This window comes from Podarcis filfolensis (assembly GCF_964270895.1).
Source record: "Podarcis filfolensis genome assembly, chromosome: 2".
In the NCBI taxonomy this organism is placed as follows: Eukaryota; Metazoa; Chordata; class Lepidosauria; order Squamata; family Lacertidae; genus Podarcis; species Podarcis filfolensis.
Window position 1 is genome coordinate 58,639,582 of NC_139605.1, and position 23,013 is coordinate 58,662,594.

At 42.8% G+C, this 23,013-nt stretch overlaps 1 protein-coding gene and 1 long non-coding RNA gene across 4 annotated transcripts in view; one reads left to right on the forward strand and one right to left on the reverse strand.

The window, feature by feature from the left end:
* The first annotated feature begins 37 nt into the window (after nucleotides 1–37).
* LOC310758041 lies at nucleotides 38–4,492 on the forward strand. The gene is made up of 2 exons (XR_014545635.1): nucleotides 38–1,072; nucleotides 1,273–4,492. It is a non-coding gene; the product is annotated as an uncharacterized lncRNA (long non-coding RNA).
* The window catches only part of LOC310757963 (cytoplasmic FMR1-interacting protein 2), a 65,111-nt gene continuing 46,387 nt past the window's right edge, over nucleotides 4,290–23,013 (reverse strand). The window contains exons 26-32 of one of the 3 annotated variants that reach the window (XM_083603811.1): nucleotides 22,700–22,830; nucleotides 18,028–18,100; nucleotides 17,518–17,612; nucleotides 11,655–11,893; nucleotides 11,078–11,225; nucleotides 5,624–10,067; nucleotides 4,290–5,368 (exon numbers count right to left, since the gene is read on the reverse strand). In XM_083603811.1, the coding sequence (XP_083459937.1) occupies nucleotides 9,900–10,067; nucleotides 11,078–11,225; nucleotides 11,655–11,893; nucleotides 17,518–17,612; nucleotides 18,028–18,100; nucleotides 22,700–22,830 (854 nt within the window). In that variant the 3' untranslated portion in view covers nucleotides 4,290–5,368; nucleotides 5,624–9,899. Of the gene's footprint in view, nucleotides 5,369–5,623; nucleotides 10,068–11,077; nucleotides 11,226–11,654; nucleotides 11,894–17,517; nucleotides 17,613–18,027; nucleotides 18,101–22,699; nucleotides 22,831–23,013 lie in introns of those variants that run through there. The other 2 variants (XM_083603812.1, XM_083603813.1) reach the window with 2 other exon arrangements.

A 23,013-nucleotide genomic window follows, 5' to 3' on the forward strand; every position in this document is an offset into this window, starting at 1 on the left:
CGCAAATCCGGCAGGTGCTCGTGACTCCCGGGGTCAGATGCCACACATGTCGGGTTTCCTTGTTTCATGGAGAACCGCTAAGGTGACAATGGGGGGGGGGGGTTCTCAGCTCTGCCTGGAAAACAGACACTTCCACTTTGTGTGTGCGCGTTGGATGAAGTTTCTTTAACTTGCACTCTAAAAGTGGGAAATCCACGAAGCCCCTCTACCAAAAGCAGCAAAATAAAATGGGCCTTAGATGCCCAGGACTAGTTCGCACATGTTTTCCCAACACATATATAAGTCAGGGGTGGCTGGTGCTTATTGGTACCAAAAATAGGTGGAGCCAGAGCCAATGACAGACAGAGCCGAGTCACCGGTGGAAGTTTGTCCCCAGCTGCCTCCCTGTTGAGTTCTGCAAGGGAAATCCAGAGACAAAGGAGGAGGAGGAGGAAGCTGACAGGCAGGGTCATCCCCTGGAGTGGTTGTAAGAAGTAAGAAGGCCGAGGAAAGGTTGAGGTTGGTAGGGTGGTGTTTGGTTAGCCCTAATGAACCAGCCCCCACTGATATAAGCTCAAGTTTGCACATCTATGTTTGTTACTTGCCAGCTGCAAACTAAAGTCTTGGATGTGTGGATGGGCTGGTGTGACAGATATTGCCAGCACAACTTTCCTACCGCCCAAAGTCAACTCAACAAATTATTTCAGTTGATATAGCTCACACATGTGGCTAAGCAGGGCTTTTTCCCCAGCCAGAACTCATCAGAACTCAGTTCCAGTCCCTCTCGGGTGGGCACAATTGCCATTATAAGAGAACAAGGGAGGCGTTCAGCTGAGTTCCGGCACCTCTTTTTCTAGAAAAAACGCAGTGTATTATGTATGATTCACGACTCATCAAATGTAGGTATGAATGTGTGAACCAGATTTCAGTGTGGAGAAAAGGGGTGTACAGAAATGAGGCTCACATGGATGACATTGACCTCACACGTGGGAATAGGGAGGAAGGACTTTCAGGAGAGGAGACTGAATATAGGGACTATGCTCTTGGGTTGCATACAGAAGAAGCTAACTGTACGTAGGTCCCATTGAAACTGGTATGGTTAGTAATAATAATAATAATAATAATAATAATAATAATAATAATAATTTATTATTTGTACCCCACCCATCTGGCTGGGCTTCCCCAGCCACTCTGGGCGGCTTCCAAAAAAATATTAAAATCCTCTAATACATCAAACATTAAAAGCTTTCCCTAAATAGGACTGCCTTCAGATGTCTTCTAAAAGTCTGATAGTTGTTGTTAGTAATAGCTAACTGAAGTCCCCTTGATTCTGTTTCATTTAGCCTGGGTCTGACCCCCTGTGAGTTTGTTTAAGAAGTGTTCGGCAAGCCCCAAATACTGTTTGACTACACTGAAATGAAAGGCTCGGACAACAGTGTTGAACTTTATTCTCACAGAATGCCTGGAGCAGAAATCAAAAGCAAATAAGATCCTTATTTCTTAGATAACAAAACATGTGCTAACTATGCACGTACACCATTGAAACATCCAATTCCCACAGAGAAGGTGAGCAAGTTTATAGACAAGGACTGTATGCTTTGTATGCAAAAGGTCCTAGGGTCCAATTTCAGCATCTCCAATAGACTGTTCTTGCTGGGCTGACATTTTTTCATCAGGTCTAGGCCCTGCTGGGACTTTCCATCAGCCTGAGTGGTGGCTGCTGTGCAGGACACGTCCCCCCCCCCTTGACATACCTTGTTCTGGTGCCAGGAAAGAAAAAAATAAAAACTACAGCTGCCAGTAAAGCTGATCCCAAAGGATGCTCCCCTTTTGAGTTGCTTTGGCCCATCCCCTTTAAATTAGTTTCATAGGCTATGGTTGAAATTGGTTCCCCGCCTTCTAGGCTGTTTCTTTGTGATTTTCTTTGGACCATTTCCAGGGTATGGGACTATAGCTGTCCTGGACTGGTGTGAAAGAGAGAGAGGTACTGTAGTATCAGGCCCTTGGAATGAGAGTCCAGCTTTGCATGGAACTATGCCCTTCCTGGGGGAATGAATTTTATCCCAGGTGACACCTGGCCCATGGGTCATGCCTGGTATCTTTAACACTAAGAGACACTGAAAGCACCATATCCTGTGGCGTAAGACTTGCTTGTACTGCTGAGAGGCTGTGTGTGAAGTGCTTCTGTTTATGCAGTATGCACCTGGAAAGTCTTGGGCTTGGTGGGAATTGGGGTATCCTTTCAATCTGAGTGGCCAGTCTGCTACAGGGGCACCTTCTGAATGATTTGTTATTATAATGATGATACAAATAGAGTGCCCAATAGATTGAAGTTCTTTAACTGAAGCTATTCAACCTCATTTCCTATCCTACACATTGAGAGAGAATGACTTGTACCAGGTCATCCAATTGACCAAGCTGGCTAGAGTTTATTGTACTATTGGCATAGTTCCTCCCTCTACTAAATTCTTCTTTCTACAGGTGGAAACTGATAATAAATATTCAGTGTTTACATGCCCGTCAGGGGGTGGGGGAAAAAATCATGGATATTCTTCTCTTTCCGTATTAGATTGTTCTCCTATTTGTGGTCCAGCCTATTTGAATTTCAAGCAATTCAAACAGTATCATAACAAGACGTATGATTTCTCCCTACCTGATGCAGTTTGGAATGGAAAAGGGATCTGAATACAGTACATGCATTTGACAAATGAGTCCCTTTTTACAAGTCCCCCCTCCATCCCTCCTAATGAAACTTCCCTGTAGAACACTGGTCTCTTAGCAATGCAGCCACACTTGAAATACTGGTTTGGAAATAGTGTGCTGCGAGGCTGAGGCAACTGTAAGTATCTGGAGTGTAGGTTAACACAGGTTTTTGTCCCTTCTGGTATGTTCTTTGGCTGTATTGGGAGATATGGAACAACTCAGGGTACCAGCAATCGGTCCCTCGCTATTGCGGTCTCTATACCACACTTTTTGCCATTGATCTGGACATTCAAGGACAATTCCTCCTGCAGGAGGCTTGGCTCAACGTTCGGGACACAAGTGTATGAGAGGGTATCACACAGCAAAATCAGGTGCTTTGAGGCATTGTGGAAAAGGAGCATTGTGATGGGGTGTAGTTTCGGCTTCTCACATTCATAACTAAATGGGAGGTCCCATCCCCCACCCACCCAGCTCACTTGACAATGTAGAGGGGTTATATTAGCACTGGATGAAGAGAAATCACGGTTGCAAAAGTGGTTAGTGATCTGTAAAGTGATACCGGCATCTCTCTCTAACATGCTCTGCGTGAATATTGTGGTCGGTTGTTTTTATTGTAAGTTTTTGAAAACAATAATACTTTTTTTAAAAAAGGTTCATTGCTAAATTTTTCAGTGTGTGGCTGTAACAGAAATTATTGCTTCCCTGGTGAATATTATCCAATTGCTTTGGAGAAATGAAATGGCCATGTCTGCTTTCCAGAGGGAAAACATTTTACACACTAGTACTGTAAAGGAGAGTGGACTTAACTATGCTTACTAAGACTGACATACACACAAAGCCATGATTGTGTGTGTGTATATATGAGAATGGTGGTCTGAGGTAAACTACGTTTAGCCTCAGCTCCCTTCTCCGTCTGCAATAGAAAGATAGCTCTTGATTATGTTGAAAAGGTTACTGATATACTGTATCTGAAATTCTCTGAACAAATAATCTCAGTAATCTTTACAACAGCCCTCGACGGTAGGTCATTATTACTAGTATATCCATAAACAGGGTGAGGGCTGAGAGTGCCTTGTGCAGCGTACCTAGTGCTCATGTAACTGGGGTGAAATTTGCTAGGGAGATTTACCTCAGCCCACACTTTCTGTGAGCTCCAGTGGCTATTGTATTCTTGCATTCAGAGAGGCATGAAAAGGGTGGAAGAGAGGTTAGCTTCACACAGGTGCAATCTCCAATTGCTTGAAAAAGCCCTGGAGAGAACTTAGATGGCTCTGGGGAGGCAAGGACTTTCAGTCTTTGCAACAGATCCATGGGGCAAGACTTACTGGGGATGAGCTACTGTGCTTGTTATGCCTGACATTCCACTATGGGGTGGTTTATTGCTGTCTTGCTCCTGACACTGTGCTTGCTGAATTATAAGCGTAATAAGAACATGGCAGTGACAAGCATTGTGGCAACTGGATGGGCAAGGGAACTACAGCTTGGAAGATTTGAATCCCCAGATCTAAATGTAGCACCGAGACCTGTATAAGCCCCAATTTGGGTTGATTCGCCTCATACCCCAAACCACCTGTTTTTGTAATAATGCTACAGCAACTTTGTCACCCTTTCATTCAAACCATTTATGACTCAACTTTTATTTTTCCCTTGTTAACAGGATTCATCCTAGCTTTGCTGTACATATTGTTGGAAGTTGCAATACAGGTCATCATGTCACCACACACAGGGTGTCTTATCGATACAGAAGCATTTTGAATGGAAATGAAGAACTTCTGTTGACCAATGATGAAGGAACAAAAATACAAAACAAGATATATCATTTCCCGCTGCATAGCAAATATGATTCAAGAATTCAAACACCATAGTTGATCACTACTGTGAATATACCGCACCATAAATAAATGTAAATTCATTGTACAAAAAAGTCCTGGACAAGTCTTCATACAAATATGATACATTTGAAAGAATTATGCAAAGTCCTTTTTTAAAAACATCTGTTCTTAAAAACAGCACCTTGCTCATGTTCTCAAATAGACAAATATCAATTAAAACCAGAATAATACAGAAGAGAATAGGAATTAATATGACCACTGACACTTCTGACAAATTCTGTTGGTAAAGGGAACATGGTTGAAGTGCAGAGAGTTTGTTCTTTAACGTCAAGTCACAAAAAAATCAACCTGATAGACTGTTTAAAGCCTGAAAGGGCCACAGCTGTTCATCATCATTGCTGAAGTAGTCTGGAGTCTACATCCTCAAGGCTTGGTTTATCCTTTTGTCAGGCCCTACCTTGTGGTACGTACCTTTGTGGTTTCCTGGTTCCCACCAGAAACACTTAAAAAGCCAAATGACATGTTGCACACCATTGCATGTTTCTTTCCCTGCCCCTAAACATGGGGCTTGTTTTTATTTTATTTTTACTGAAAAACAACCTTGGAAGCGGCAATCAAGACTTGAGACAGTGATGAGGATGGGGTTAGGGCAGCCTAACTAAGGGACAGGGAACATATGGTCTGTGTGCCAAATTTGGTCTTCTAGAGGTTCTAATTTTACTCACAAGGCCATCCCCTCCCCAGACGTGTCCACCCAGACACCCTCAAGGTTGTGTAGGGCCATGTCTGCAAAGGAATGACCGGAAGCCTTAAAGGAGACTCCCAGTTATTTTATAGCAAGGAAGGCTTGGAAGCTGTGCCTTTTAAATCTGGCACCAAACACAAGCCCCATTGGGACTGGTCGTATTCAGAAGCTCCTGATCAGAGGGGAGCCTGTCCCTGTGGAACGCCGGGCCTGCAGACAGCCATGAATTTAAATCCATCGCCAAGAGCAAGCCTCGCTTTCCGCAGGAACCTTTGCAGCTACGGCTTGAATTGTAAGCTGTGGATGCAAAGGGATAATTGGGAACATAGAGCACTTCTGATTCTTCCTTTGAAGCTTGAATCACCTGATGTCATATGATGCCAGGGGAATGACAGGTGGGCATGGGGGAGGGGGAGCCCAGATCATCCCCCATCCTTTACCTAGCCCTTTATCTTTCAGCCACTGGTCTACTCAAAAATATAATGGGCTGGAGCCAGAGAAGTAGACACAGAATTCTGCTCATGCAATGGGGCTTTCCTGGCCTGGCTCCTTTCCACTGTGTCCCCGCCACCATACACACACCCAAAAAGGCTGGGCATGGCATGGCCCACCCAAGGCTCAAAAATCAGCAGAACTCCAGGAGGTTTTCTTGCATTCCATTGGCACAGGATGAGTTTGGGTCCAAGCCATTGGGCCTCTCCAGTATGCTTTTCCACCTACAGGGGAAAAGGTAAGGATGACTGATCCGGGGTTTGTAATTCTGATAGGTGAGAAACACCTTTTTCTTTTTAAATAAAATAGGTGCATTTCATGCTTACTCCCCCATAAGCTATGTGTCTGGAGTAAGAACTGTCTGTCCTCAGAGGAGTTCCACTCCGTGCTTCTGTATGAATCATTGTTCTGGGCATTCTTGGAAGGCAAGTAATGGCACTTTATGTAAGAATTATCCTCTTACAGTAGATGTTGATGGGAAGGCTAGGACAGAACAGTGGATCACAGAAGAGATGCATCCACAGCATCTTCCGGGGAACATTCTTGCAGGTATTCTTAATTATTATATTTATTTGTTTCTTGTGGCATAAAGTGTTCCTGTGGGACAGTGTATCTTCACACACAGTTGGGGACAGACTTAGATGTTACATTTCTTTTTTAGCATGGAGGAAAATCTGGTTCACTCAGCTCACTCTTTGATAACAACTTTGTTATTTAGTCTGCAAGTAGGAGGACCAGAACTATCTCATAAAGAGCATCCTATGAAGGCCACTGGGATTCTTTGCTGGGAATTCAAAAGATGGAAATCTCAGGGCAAAAACATCCTGGGAGAAAGGAAACCATGTTGGACAGATACTTTAAAAACTCTAGGAAATACTGTAAACTTACCCTGAGTTTTCCCCACACTCAAAGACTCAGAAGTCAACCCTGTTTTCCTTCTCACTTGTGTACTTAAAGCATTTAGGATTTCCCTATAAATAGCATTGATCTCAACAGAGAATAACCCACAACCCATGTGTGAGTAACAGTGTTAAAATGCAATGTGTGAGCATAGCTAAAAATTCCATTTCATAGAACTGGAAACGATTATTGGAATTATGATCATCTAGTTGACTCTTCTATTGGATATGGGCTGTTAAATATTACATATTGCAGCTGATACTACAGAGCAGGCCTCGGAATGGCATTTGTTCTGGATTGTAATGACTTTCTCAAGTGGCCTGAGTGTTTACACCTGTGGTATCATGCTCTGTTAAGTAACCACCACAAAAAGATTGAATTTTATTTTGAAAAGGCTGTGGGAATAAAAATAAAAATGAACAGCATCCTATTTGTCTAATTCATTAGATGTGTTCAGATTCTAACTCGGGGGTGTTTACATAGTGTTTGGTTCAGTTTTGCAAATCTGACGTTGAGGGTTACTAAGGTGCATGAAGAGAATGAAATTCAGGTAAACGGACAATATGCGCTCTCAAAAAACAACAACCCTGAAGCACTTTAATTGTTGCATTCGATATTTAAGATGGGATTTGCTGGAAGTTAATTTCCCCCCTTTGGACTTCCAAGCCCCTTTGTTTGTTTCTGCCTGAGTTAAGAGCCTTTAGGTTGCCTTAATTCCACATTGCAAGATGTATCTTGCAGTTTGAAATGCTGCAAACAGGCTCCCCAGATTCTGTGGAGGGATATTTATTAGTTACTTTGGAAAAAGATGAGAGCCTTTAAGGAAATAAAGGTATCTGCCAAAGGAAACATACTTCATGGTAATAATTCCATGTCGTTGCTGTCCCTTGAAACAGAATGTTCTTCCTGTGCCTGACACAGACAATTAAGAGGTTTCTACTTCATGCGCCCTCAAGGAGAAAAAAAAAGCTGAGTCTCTGGCTTCGTAAGATTTGTCATCATGCTGTGACAAGGAACCAAACACCAGCAATTAAGTACTGTATCAGCTTTATGGTGAGACAAAGGAGGAAAAACACAGACTTAAAACACCTGGTTGTTGTTTTTTAAAAAAAACCAACACTTTTTTTAAAAAGTGGCGATTTCTCTTGGCAAAAGTTAGAGTAAAGAACTAAATGTCTGGAGTCTAGGATAAATGCTGGATGTTCTGACATCTGCCCTGACAGTGATGGAGCCTGACAGGGTAAAAATTAGGGCAACACACCAACATATACATTCCTTCAACAATCTACCAGGATGTTTTCCTGAGCAAGCCCCAGTGAAGTGAACATGGTTATGCTCCTGCACTTCTCCCTTTCATTGTTTTGTGGCTTGTATAGGAGAACTTTCTGGTGCATTGTGTGCCCTTTGTCCAATAGACTGCATTTTAAATATTTCCTTAATGCTTTATTCTGAAATCTGTAGCGCAAATCAGAAGGGAGATAAAATGCTGCCTTTTCCTTGTAGGAAATTCAATCTAAAGTACCTAAATATTAAAGGCTTGCAATTCTGAAACCCTTAAATAGTCACGGTAGGCAACTGGGAGACAGGAAATTTGCATGGTAAATAACTCAAGTGCCTTATGATAGCCTAGCAGAAACTAATTCTTCTCTCAATATCTTATAGAACTTTATTTTCATTTCACGCTATTATACAGCCCTAAACTTTGGTACCTGTCTCAGTAGACTTGTTCTAAACTTTCTCATTAGTTTGGAGAGACTTCTCTGTAGCATTGTCGCATGGCTTCTTTGCATTGTCTCTGGTATTTTCTCTCCAGGCTTTCTCCTCCCATACACATCCCTTTCTTGTTTCTACCTTCTACAGGTAGTACACTCTCATCTGAGCTCTAGGGTACACTGGTGACAGGAGGTCTCCTTTGGTGTAGGGAACTGCAGAAGCATGACCTTTTGAGCCCCGCCTGGATCTCCAATTCTGTGAATCGTTCACACAGAAATTCCTATGTTTACCTCTTTGTTCTACAGGGTTATGACAGGGCAATTTTTAACTTTTGTTGAAATTCTGCATGCCTTTGGAACCACACATATTAATGATATATAAGCTGCTGCCTTTTGTTTGTCTCTAAACGTCCTGAAGTCATGCCGAATCTATTTTTTAGCATTGTTTCCAAAGTTTGGATACCTAAGTTTGAACCGATTACCAAATGTCATATATTTTTCCAGAATGGGGAAGTGTATTGATCTCATTATTCTATTGACTATATCCCAAAGAATGCATCAATCGCATTTCTCAAAGAACTTACTAGTTCCTTGACCCGGCAACTTTATCAAGAGTCTGGGTCATGACAATCAGTGCCTCTTCTCCTGGCTGTGTAAAATCCTAGACGCTCAGGTAAAACTACTGCCAACAGTACTTGGTTAAGGGGAAGGTATTATACAGGGCCACCATAGCAGTGATAATCAATTCAAAATATGAGAAGACTCTTTTGTCAGTGCTCCACTGCTTAAGAAAAGATGCATCATGAAACTTAGAAATGTTACTAGCACTGCCCTATACATGTGGCTTGTTTCCAGCTAATTGTGCACAAGATTGCACCCGAAACAATTCTAGAAGGGCAGAGGACAACAAGGCAATGACAAAAAATCCTCTAATTCTAGGTGGAGAATGATAGTCAATATTCCATCTCTAAAAGAACCTGATTTTTTTGATTTTTTTTTTTGCTTGCGTAAATCACACAGCTCTTTATCATCTATTGCAGAAACAACTTAGCATTTCTGAATGTTTTAAACATTTAAGCTGTTGTTTCCCATCAAGCAGGAAGGCTTTTCAGTCTCATGGTTCATCAAGCGGAAGACTTGCAACACAATGAAGCGATGACTGCTTCAACTGTAACCCCCCCAAAAAACAACAACTCTTTTAAGGGCCATAGAGTTTTGTGCTTGATTGGGTTATTCTTGGTCATCACAAAAGCTGACGATACCACAGGAGAAAAAACCACATTTTGCTCCATCTCACCACATTTTCAAAGCTATGGGTAAAACCAACCAGAAAGATACTATAGAAGAACATGCATTCAAAACAGGCCTTCTAGGAAAATGCTTCTTTGTATACTGGGTCCATCCAAGACTGCACTGTTGACAGATCTGTGTTCTCAGGGTTTTCCCTTCCAGGCCTCTGAGATCCAGTCGCTCCTTCCTCACTGACTTCAGATGTAGAGACACAAATGCTCACATTTCATTTCCAGCACAGACTATTTAACAGGTGGTGGCCAAGGACTGGTGGATGGGGGGCTGGAAGCAGCGCACATGCTCGACTGTAGAACTGTCTGTTTCCACTGACTTCATGTACTTGTTCAGGATGGCAAAAATCTCATTGTTCAGAATCTGGTACTTCCTGATCCTGTCAGCCATTTTTTTAAGAGGCTAGAGAAGAAATGAAAAGACAGGCAAAGCAAAGAGCAATGAAGCTTTCAGACCTCTGCTTCTACAGCTAGCCTAATGCTGAAAGGCTGGAGTGAAGACAGCTAGAGAAACTAATACCTGACACACTTCCTTCCTAGCTTTTTGCAGTGACAAAATGCCAATAACACCTCTTATTTCCTACGTATCTATTAGCAACATAATGACATCACTTGACTGACAGGTGGGTGGCCCTGCCTGCCTGTCAAATTTGGGCCATGAGGCAGATCCAGATAAAGATCTGGCCCACGAAGCGAGAAAGGTTCCCCAGCCCAGAGGTGCTTATCATCATCAATTGAATTTATATACCACCCTATACCCGGGGGTCTCTGGGTGGCTTCTTGTGTCAGTGGCGTAGCATGGGGGGTGCGGGGGGCCCGGCCGCACCGGGCGCAACATCTGGGGGTTAGGGTTAGGGGGCGCAAATCCACGGGTTAGGGGGCGCAAATTACTTGCCTTGCCCCGGGTGCTGACAACCCACGCTACACCACTGTCTTGTGTTCCACTCCAGGTAGCAGGTGATGTGATGTGAAATATCTCTGTCTCAGACCACAGTCAGCCAATGCCAGTTGGAGTAGACCAGTGGTTCCCAATTAGCTAATTACTGAGGACCTCCTATTTTTCAAAAGCCAAGCCACGGACCCCCCCCACCCCACTTTTGAAAATGTTGAAAACTCTATTGTAGTTATCTCTGCAAAGCAATTTTTTTGAACAAAATGTGGGGTAGCCCCTAATAAGCAAAGAATTTTAGATATACTGAAAAACAGACCATAAAATTTGTGATATTTCCATGCAAAAATGACAACAAATTAGTTGGGGAGGAGAGGCAAGGGTGAGGGCCGTGGACTCCCTGGGTGATTCCACAGAACCCCAGGGGTCCCTGGACCCCTAATTGGGAACCACTGGAGTAGACAATATTAAGCTACATAGTCAAGCAACCTGACATTCAGCTCAGTGTTCACCCCCAGACTTACCACATTCTTTATGATTTCATCTTTCCCATCCTGCCTCTGTACTTTTAACAGGTGGTAACAGAAGTCAAAGAGATCAAAGCGACGCTGCTGTCCCAGGAGGACTATGACTGAGCAGCCAGCCCAGTTCAGCCCATCTCCAAAACATTGCCTGGAGGGAAATAGGACATAGAAGAAATTACTTATCGAGAATGACTGGCTGGCATGGTGTTATTGAGTTGCTTGTCCTGAGAATTCCTGGTTGCTTGATTCTTTGTTAAGAGAACAGCAAATATCAGTTCATGAGCAAATCAACTCAGAAGCCAGTATAACGAAAGCCAGTGCTTTGTCTTAGGCCAAATAGGTCAGAGTCATTCAAAAGATAACTCACTTGACTACCACTAGAGAATCCCAGACCCCATTCCTGGCATCAGAGATACAGTGTCCAGTCATTAGTAAAGCAGCCCACATTCCTGCATGTAGAAGCAAACCTCAAGTAAGGAGGTATTTGCAGATTTGCTATAGCTTTCCTGGCTGTGGGGGAAGATCCTCTAATATATGATCATTAGAACTCAATGCAACCCAGTGCAGGCCTACTCACTCAGCAGTGAATTCATTTGTCCCCACAGGAATGCAGTACACAAACTGCATGGCACTCCAGAGCCGGTGGAACTCAACGCACTCATCAACATGCATGACGCCATTGGTAGGGGGAGGCCCACGCCAGATGGGGTCCTGGAGGTAGCTCCGAATGCGAGTCAGGATAACCTCAAACATGGACAGGCCACAGCACAACCTCTCCTTGGTCAGCAAGTCTCCTTCACGGGCTATGGCTATTTGCTGAGGAGGAAGAGAAGCCCAAGAATAAAAGAAGGTGTAAAACGTCACTTTCCACACGAATGCTCATCACGTTGACCTTTTCCTTCCTGTGTTTTGCACTTGGAAATAATATTTCTAGTAGGAGTTTCCTTTGCCCATAATTTGTGCTTAAGAACATTGCGGTACTTTTGTCATTTAGATTAGGAGTGAGTTGTCAAAAGTATCCTCCCTTTATCCAAATATTCATTACTTTGAGGATAACCAAGAGTGTGGTGGAAAAGAGAAGCTGAAATTTGCTTCTCTAATAGGTGTTTCTTTTTTATTATTATTATTATCTTCAAGATTTCCTGCACATTTTATTGTTTCTGCATACTTAATGCCTGGCAGCAAAGTACTGCTATGCAAGGGCACTTTGTTTCTGCAGAGTTTGTAGTGTACGTTATATTATGATCATGTCTTTTACATGCCTATTCGTTAGACTGTTGTTAATAACAGCAGGTTATTGTGAAATATTAATCAAAATATGCACATCCACACTAGTTATTTCATATATGCTCTTTAGGATGTCTTAAAATATACAACTGAATGTGCAAGTTTAGCTTTGATTATCAGGGATGCCATCCTCTATGAATATTTTAAATTCAGACAGATACTAAAAGGGAACCAGGGTTCCAATCATTTTTTTGTATGTATTTTAGTTATATTGACTAGAAATTGACGGCTGGTTAAAAGTAAGATAAATGGGTAAATAGGTTTTCTCCCATTTGTTAATAATCTCAAAAGTTGAATTTAAAAAGCATCGACAAGTTAAGATTCCTCCACCCACCCAGTTTTCTAACACTCACTGCTAGAGGGGACCCCCCTCCACATTTTACAATAGAAACAGGGCAGTGTATTTGCAGACTGAAATGAAGGAGGGTCACACAGGACCACTGCCTGGAGAATTGCACTCCTAAGTTGTAAGCTTTTGCTTGATGTAGAACAGTAAGATGAGTAGAATACAAATACGCAGCACAGAAATGGGAGGCAGGATGGCAGGATGAGATGTGGCAGCACGGGGAACAACTAAAGGCACATCAGCCATCATACAGTTATGTCATCTCAACCCTATGTAGGTGGTATATAGCAGTAACTGCTGATAATGTAGTTGCAACCAACCAAAAGCACAGCAGGATGGATTTGACCTATTCGCTTTGAAGGGGATGTTGCAGCACCATTTTGGCACAAGCCATTCGTCATGTTGCTCCAGCTTCACACAACTTTATGACCAGAATGTCAACAATCCCATTAAAGACCCATCCATCATTCCCTAGTGGTGGTGAGCTATATCTGAATTTTTGGTATGTAACCTGGAATTGTTTCAATTCTGGATTCTTGGCATGGCTGACTTTAAGTAAACTGGTCCATTTTTTAAAAAACACATTCACCCTTTTTCTTTTTGTATCTTCACCGACTAAAACTGGAAGACAGAGAAAATTATGACTAGACTTTCCTATCCAGGAGTAAGACAAGTGACATACAGTAAGGCATTTATAGGCCTGGAAATATCAACTCCATACGTTTCTTAGTTCTTGCATATCAAGGATTCTTAAGTGGGAATCATACATAAAAAACCCCCCAAGGGTAAATCCTATTGCTGCTGTTGTTTGTAACAGTGGTGAACAGTGGTGTTCAGAGGCAGCTAGAATTCTTCATTAAAGTCAAAATACACCAACAGGAGGGTCACAGGCTCTCCTTCTTGGCTGCAGAGTATCAACAGATTCCCAACGTTCCCAGACCTGATACAATCTCAACTCACCATCTATTTTTCAGTTGGTAAATATTGAGATTAGGAGTTCCACCAGTGTTATCTAAGGCATAGTTACAAGGACATTCTGTTGGAGAAGTAATTAATACTCAACAGAAAGCAAGTGTGAAGAGAAGAAAGTCAAATTACTGTACAGAACCTTTTCAGATAGAGGCTTGGATCCGAAGAAGAACCAGGGGAAGGAAGTTGGTGGAATGTGACTTTCTCACCCGCTCCTTCCCCCAGAAAGCCTTATTTAAAGCTTTGGTATGGGAAGATGAAGGGGAGAGGGCAAAAGAATTGGGTGGAGGCACCTTCCGTGGGCCAAGTTCTGTTACCATTCTCAATGTATGTTGGAACCAAGTGCTGTTGATGTTCTTCTGACATTTCCCACAATAAAACGCAAAGATGCATGCGGCTCCCCATTGCGCACATGCCTGAATGTTGAGAGATCCATTTCTGCCCTTCATACTAACTTCTGCCCTACCATGGGAAGCACCGGTGGAATACAGCTCTTAAAACAGGCCAACTAACCTACTTTCATCAACTGAATGGGAAGTTCACCCACCCCAGGTTTGGACAATTGTCTCACAACAACTAACTCCTCCTATTAATCAGGTGTAAATGGATATAAAGGAAGCAGGTCTGTGGCTCCTGTGCCTATGAAGAAGTTGACAGGATTTGTGCGCTTCTTGCCCTGGGTTGTTTTATGTGCACATCCAGCCCAACAATATCCCCCCGCCCCATGACAAAGGAGTAGGAGCTGTGAATGCACATAATGTCTGAGGCAAATGCTCCATGTGGAAGTCCAATCTGCACAGTCTTTCAACCCATGCTCTCTTCGGAGAAAGAGAGAGAGAGAAAGAGAGAATGAATTACACAACAGTGATCTGCTGGCATCAAACGTTACATTAAATGTGTGTTGGGGGTTGTGGAATGCACTTCTTCAAAACAGAATGAGGATTGCTGGGACAACGTAAATTGAAAGAAGACTTGCAAAATATAGCTTCCCTTTTCCTTGGGCACAGGGAATATTTACAGCCCTCCTGCAATCAGGGTTTGAAGAAATGCTAGGTGTTCGAAAGTTTCAAATAAATCTAGTAAGAAGTAAATAAATAAGCTAGTTAGGAGGACACATTCAACAAAGAGAGCCACATTCAACAAAGTAGCTGTACTCGCAGGAACTGGTGTGATGAGTCCTGCTGGCGCAATGGGACTTTAAACCTTCTCCTCCCCCATGTCCTCCTAAACTGGCTCTGGGAGGACTGGAGAACCCCCAGAACATCATGTGCAGGGAAGAGAGGGGAGATTGTTCTGTTGGGCAAGCTGAAACACTTGTGCTGATGGGACGGTTGGAAGACTGTAATGTTGAATTCCTATGTCCTACAATCCCACTATTTTATGTACGTAATGGATAGTTAACTGCCCATCCAAAGCTCTCTAACTGCCTATACATGTTTCTGAATCTACTGCCTTGGTTGTCAGCCTAATTCCTTTGATTAAGAAAACAGAACACAATATAATAGATTACCTGGCAGAAATGGGTCTTTGGATGATGTAAGATGAACACTGCTAGATCCAAGCAGCGGTCTAACTAGTTCAGCATCCCGTTTCCCACAGTAAAGTTTCCAAGCAGGACACAAAGCCAAGAGCCCCAACCTGCTGTTGTTCCCCAGTGACTACATACAGCCATCACAACTATTAGCCATTAATATTGATAGCCTTGTCCTCAATTAAATAATCACTGGCGGCAGCATTCAAAAAGACAATGGTGTACATTAGGACCAGAAAATTCTTATAGGGATTCCCAGTTAAATGGTCTGAGGATGTGGAGAAGTGCCTGGGTGGAAGGCCATGGAAACCCATTCAGCACTGGCCTCCTGGCAAGGAACTCACAGCTGCCAGGAGGGAGAGGGGTGGCACGGCGAGGAGGTTGGTATTGTCAGCCTCTTGCCACCTCTCCCTGCGGGAAAGCACCAGTGACTCACATGCTAGGAAGTTAGCATAGTGGCTTTGACCCGCCTGGCAGGCTGCTTCTGGTACTGGAAAAAGGGTTCCCTAGGGAGATCCTGATCCCATCTCTCTTACATCACATTCAATTTGACCATAAGTTAAGCACTCTTGCCTGTCACTGATCACAGTCATACATTGTATATGCTTAAGGTTGCAACCCTATACTGAATACCTGAGAGTAAGTTCTACTCAACTCAGTGGGACTGATTGCATAGGAGTATACTTTAAATTTCTTTTACTGAATCAATGGGATCACCAAGAGTGCTCAAAATTTTCTGGCTTGTTACTCTACTGTTTTATCTTCCCTACGAAGAAAATTGATGTGGAAAATAATAGGAGGAGCTAACAGACTCGGAAATTTGAGTGGAAAGTTATACAGACAGTTAACTAAGCATTACATACACAAAGGCACACAACCGCATACACATAACCACCCTTGTGATTTTTTTCTTTGAATGAAATGCCCCCATTCTGCTGGTTGTAAAGGCAAGAAAGCTCTACCTATTTCAGTCACCTGCTGCGAGCCAAACCACCCATTCAAAATCCAGACCACAAGCAGAGAGCAGGTGCACTGTAGAGCAAATAGCTTCAGATGACTCATGCAAGTGAGCCAAGCCACAGGCTGCAGAGAAGAAATATTTGGCCTTCCAGAGGTTGCTGGACTCCAAGTCCCTTCAGCCTCAGCCAATATGGCCATGGTTGGGGAAAGACAACCATTCAACAACCTCTGAAGGGTCACAGGTTCACAACGCCTGTTGTAGAAGAAAGAAAATCTCCCAGGCCAATCTGCTTGGAAGTAATTCCTTATTGCCTCTAGATCTGACAATCGTTCAGAGCCACTTCCTGTGTTCTTTTTAGGTGCACAACTATCATTTTTAGGTATACATCTCATAAAATGTATGTGGAAACATGCATGACAGATGTACCCTCTTCAGAGATCCAGGACTGGTTGCAGCTCTCCGTTGAGAGTACTCTAGGTGGCAAGTGTAAAGTTTTCCTGCCACATAATGTGCAGAGTGACTTTCAGACCAAGGGTGGTATCTGACTAACTTGTTCTGCCAATGCAAGGATTTCCACTTGCTCAACAAACCCCGCCCATCATCTCCCTGTGCCCTCCTCAAAGCTCCTTCAGAGAGTTGGAGAAAGCCCCAGAACAGCTGGGGGTTCACCGGGCGAGGAGAAGTTCCACTGTGCAAATGGAAAACCTTGCACTGATGGAACAAGTTAGCTGGATACTACCCCAAATTGCCAACGAAGAGGAGTACACACTCTTAAGTATCTTAGACATATTATGTTGGAGGCAGAGAAGCTGGCAAGTTGATCACAATTGATGTGGGAAGTGCTGTAATATGCTATAAGCCAGGTGTCAGGACATAGATTTGCCACTGCAATGCCACAGTGCTGGGTTTTACAGGAATAAGAGAGAGGGTTTTAATTGTGGTCATATTTGTGATCATGTGGCAGCAGATTTGAAACAGGAGCGGTTGTTCATGTGAACCCGTATTTTGACTCAAAATCCATTTGGAATAGCCCAATAACAGGATCGTGGCAATCAGGAACAATCTGGTTCTTTTTCTATCTTTGCTTCAGTTAGCTTCTGAGTGATATCAGGGGCCATCATGAAACACACACAGTGCACTGATCCTCACTAAAGATAATTTAATTTTGCTTGGTAACAGTGAAATATCTATGGACAAACTATACCGTGTAGAACTGAAACCAAGTCAGTATCCAGCAGTATCCAGAAAGACTTCTTGTAGCTCAGAGATAATCTGGGAATTGCGGGGGGGGGGGGGGTAATGTGAAATTTTTAGTTACCCCGTGTGGGTTTCAATGTCATCCTTACCTGCGGTGTTCCCAGCCTCTCTATTAAGGGAACCAGGTGAAGTGGGGCATATTTGGCTTCGAGACGCTTCATGCGTACCTCCAAGCGTTCTCCTTCTGTTAAGCGAGCAGCAAACAGTGAAATGAGAAAGCAAAACGGGAAAAAAAATTCCAGCATTTCAGAGTCACCTCCCAACCATTATCCAATTCTGGGACCAGTGTGACGGAACAAAAGCAGGGTAGCGCATCGTGAAGAAGGGACTCTGCGATTTACAGCCGCAACACCAGCACATCTTGTTTTGAAAGCAAACATCTTGCTTTTGCCGATAAGGGTTGTGCAAAGTTACCTTTCATGAGGACTGCTCAGCAGGGCGACTAGTAAATTCAGTTCAATGAATGGCTGACTAGTTGCTAAGGGCCTAAGCAAGTTTCGTTGAAACTTATCGATTGCCAGCTGTGTCTCTGCAGCTCTATAGGTTTAACACATCTATGGGAATAATGACTGACATCTGACCACCTCTCCACTCCTTACCTTTGATGTAGACCCTGGGCAAAATATTTTGGAAGGGAGCAGCATGCAGCAAATCACACACTTCTTCCTGGGACTGAGGCAGGAGGAAGAAAGATAAAAGGTGTTAAAAATTCCCCGTGGGACTAGTTGTTCAGCTGTCTGAAAGACTTGGGGTGGCCATACTGATCTATGTGCCTCCAGAGGGCTTATTCAAATATAGCCCAATCTCATGGGTGACAGAACTGGAAGAGAATGCCTTTTGAATCCATGTTAAGTTTATGCAAACCAATAGAAGATTTTTTAAAAAAACTATGGTAAAATCTGGAGTTTTGCTGTGGTTCTTTAACTCATCTAGTAATAGGATCTAAGGCAAGGATGGAAAACGGTCCGAACCCTGTGGCTGAACACTCTGCCAGGATTCCAGATAAGTGCTGCTCAACCTCATTCTACTTTGTGTGACTGTCTGCACCAAGGTATACCTTGTGTGGTTACAAACATTTACACGTGGTGTACACTTGTAAACCTAAACCACTTGCAAGTAACTTGTGACAAAAGCAGTATATTAGCAGTAATAATAATAATAATAATAATAATAATAATAATAATAATAAACCTATGCAAAGCTGGAATTGTAACTCAACTTCTATTCCTTTTATAAATGCCTCCTAGCCAGATCCTTCTGTCCAGGAATACCATGTATCTAACAGGTCTAATGTGGAATAATAATAATAATAATAATAATAATAATAATAATAATAATTTATTATTATATATACCCCGCCCATCTAGCTGGCTTTCCCCAGCTACTCTGGACAGCTTACAACCCATAAAAAATTGTAAAACATTAGACATTAAACACTTCCCTAAACAGGACTGCCTTCAGATGTCTTCTAAAAGTCAGATAGTTGTTTATTTCCTTGACATCTGATGGGAGGGCGTTCCACAGGGTGGGCGCCACTACCAAGAAGGCCCTCTGCCTGGTTCTCCAAAGACCTCTCTGAATAGGATGGTGACTTAGCAATTGCAGAACTTCAGAAGGACAGCTCAGGCCTTGCAGTGTATAAACTGAGCCACTCAGAGCAGTTCTCTCTTCCATCAGCTTGCCAATGAAGAAAGAGAAGGCACAATCTATGGACATCTCCATACAGGACTACAGTAAAATAACCCTTTACATTTTATGAAACTCAGGATAAGTTAGTAGTGGGCCTTCTGACAAACCCAGGCCCTACTAGTAGACATCATGGCAATATTAAGCTGTATTGCATTTACATCTGCTGTCCTAAGTAACTCCTACTGGGAATTAGCCTAGGTCCTCAAAACCTCAGGGTCAAACTAGAAATGGCGCTGGAAAATATCACAGATATCCCAGTTTTCAATACATAAAAGCCACCAGAGGGGTGGAGGTAGTGATGGTAGTGCCACTTGGATGGTGCTTGTGGCACTGTGAAAGGGTATTAACTCTTCCACCACACTGTTTTCCTGATTAAAATTCCCTTCCCCCCAACCCCCCCTTCTATTTACCGCCCAGAGGAAAATATATAACTACCAGGCTACGCACTGCTCTAATCCAAATTACACACACCTCTCAAGTTGGCTTTTAATTAAAATAAAAAAAGCAGAACATCCTGTTCATAGATCTTTAAGTCTAGTTTGCCCTGAGGCTGACCCTGCTTTCGTTAGTTGGGACTGGCATTCTGGACCTGTTACCTGATACTGTGTGACTCCAGCTAACACCTCAGCTTGGGGCTTAAAATGGCAAGCTTAAACACAGTCAATGTCCCTCATGTATCCGGACCTGGCATTGCAGAGAAGTTTAACGAGGTACAGACTTTCCCAGTACAAAGCCCAGAGGAAGAATCCTAGACAGGGACGCTACCAGGTGTGAAAAGCGAAACAGCTTCCCTTGGTGTGTTCTGGGGTCTTTTGGGGAGGGCAGCTGCTGCAGACACATCCAATATCTTGCCACTGAAAGCAGTTTGGAAAAACTGCTCTAAGACTCACACACACAAAAAAGACTGTCTGGTGGTTCATTCCAAGGAACATGTGCAACAAAGGGAATGCAAATGTCTGTTTGGCACCACATTTATAAACACGCTTAGAAGCCAGTGTAGTGCATGTAAGTTGGAGAATGCAAAAAAAATCACTGCAATTAATCATTGCAACCGTCTCTAGGTTTAGAAAACACTATCTCTTGGGAGGGACTCTGTAGCTCTGTGGCTGTAAGGCCTATGTTGATGAATGAGAAACCTTACATAATGTCATATGTATGCTTGGTTTTATGATGCTCTACAAAAGGCATTTACTGTTGATGCAAGCAGATAGTTAAGACCTACAAATGTTAATGAGGAGAGAGAAATAAATAGTATCCAAATTTCAATCCTCAGCACGCTCTTTTGGTAGTAAGGCCCAAGAGACCTTAGGAGGGACTTACTTCCAAGTAGCCGTGCTTTTGGACTAGGCTGGAAGAGGCTGAGAGGGAACCACAAGAAGAATGAGAAGCAACTTGAAAACACATACAGATATTCAAAGGTAATCCAAAGTGCAGACATACAAAGAGGCAAGACCTGGGAAGCAATAATGCTGGAGGAGACTTGAGTAATGGTTGGCAGCAAATTCTGCATGAGTCTACAGGGCGGCACAGCAACAAAGTAAACCATGATGGCTGCAGGCTGCATGCAAAGAGGCAAGACGCTGCAAAAGGGGGAGGTGCCAATATATCTCTGTGCGAGGACACATTCAGAATGCTGTGATCAATTCTCCAATCACCAGCCATGCCTTGTAGTGTCAAAAATACGTGCACAGTTCCCTCATCTAAAGCCTTGGCTGCTTACCAAAAATAGCACAATGAACGTCCTAGAAGATGGGTTTCAACTTCCATTGCAATACTTAATAGTTAACTGTCTAATGGTATGTGACTGCTTCCTACTTTTCAAGAAACCCCATGCTAAATGTCCAATCTCATCTCGAAAACAGAGGGGAGGCCTTCATTGCTGACTATGGCAGAAGGAATTCTCCTTCCATGGCGGGCAATGAAGAAGACGTCCGTCAGCCCACATCTCTTATGTTTAACTATCTGTGCTCTGTGGCACATCCCAAGCACAAGTTAATAGATTAGTAAATTGATAGATTAGTTTGTCCTTGGAAAAGGAAATGCGTTTCTTTCTTTTTTATTAATCATACAAGAAATTAAGTGGCATTATGATGTTCAGGAAATCATGAATTCAGAAGGTCTTTGTGAAAAGACCACTCTATGATTGGCAAAACCACTAGTACTCTGGAACTTTTATCCATAATAATAACAACAACAACAATAACAACAACAACAACAGTGAAATTTAAGAAAAGTAAGCTTGTGTCGAAATGTTCTCTCTTCAGTCACAAGCAGGAAATATATAGACACTCGTAGAGGAAAAATTAATAAATCAGTCATATCGAACACAGTAACCAAATTTGTATTGGATTGAGTTATGTGTGCCTTTATGGCCATCAGAAAGTACAAAGGAATGATTCATTTTACATTATTTAATCCAAATCTTCACTGATGAACTTAGAACTGAGAGAAAGACTGGATAGGTTTATTCACATACAACACATATAATTTCTGCTGATCATCCTTTCCCAGAATACTTGTCCTTGGACTATGACCCTGATGCGCTTACCTCCATGCTGCTATTGGCATTTTGCTCCTATATCAAAATAGTATTGGCTCCCTAATACACTAATGATGTGTCTCTACTATGAGAAGCAACTCAGTGAATAAGTATCCAGTAAGGGGGTGGGGGAGGCTGTTGTGCACATTCAAGCGCACGTTAACATTATGCAGATCGGAAGGACCAACATAGCCACAATGGGAGAAAATGACGTTCAAGAGAGCTATGATACAGTCAAGCATCCCAAGAAGACACATTCTTCCTCTTAAGAGAAGATGGGATGCACCAAAAGGATTGGGCTGGGCACTAAGGGATATCCAGAAAGCAACTATCCGCACTCATGGTTTGGTGCTGGTGCTAAACCAGGTGTGCAGGAAGCAGTATAGTGGAGGTACTTTAAGAATTCAGGCACTGTGTTTGCAAATTCAAACAGCAATGTCATGCAATGTATGCAACCTGTACAGATATCACTATTACTAGCAATCCTGAAGTGGAGTCTATAAGAACAGGCAAGGGACCGGCAAAGGATGAAGTCGAAGGCATACATAGACTGTTTGGATTAACTCCGAGCAGGGTACATACCCATACCACATAAAAATGCCATGCAAATGAGAGTCCCCAAACCCCCCTTTATCCCTATAGCTCCATGCCATGTGTATGTAACACACTAAATCCACAACGAAGCCTCATGATGATCTGTTCTTCCAAACCAGTTAAAAGCACAGAGCCTTTCTGTTCCTGAAACCACTCCACAATCCCCACCACTTTCATGTTAATTTAATTCCCACATGCCACGGTTTGTACATTCTGATTTCCACCAGCTATCTCCTCAAGTCTATTCTCATTAAAATGGCTTTACAACCGATGCCAAACCATTTAAACACACACACACACACACACACACACAAACATGGTGCCACCCTCATTAATTAAATCACAGCTGCATCAACATATTAACTGAACTGGGTGAGCTCATCTGGTTGGTTGGTTAATTTATCTATTTAAAACCCTGCCAATTTTTGAAAGAATTCATTTTAACTCACCAAGGCCTGCTCTATGAGAAGGCAGAAAAGAATGGCATTACCCACTTCTCTCAGACTCTGGAACACATCAGTCTTGAGCTCTGCATACTCAATTATGTCCTTCAGCTGGTGATGGAAAAACTCCAGGATTCCTGGTAAGAAGCAAAAGAGAAAGGAAGAAATTAACTAGGGATCGATATGATAGGAAAGAAGGGTGCCAACTGCGAAGAGCAAGTTGGTGTTGCCCTTGGAAGTAGCTGTGGTCCTGAGCGCCTGCCTCATACACTCTCCTTTCATTTCAACCTTCTTAGAAGTCTATGGCTCAGGCTGCTCCA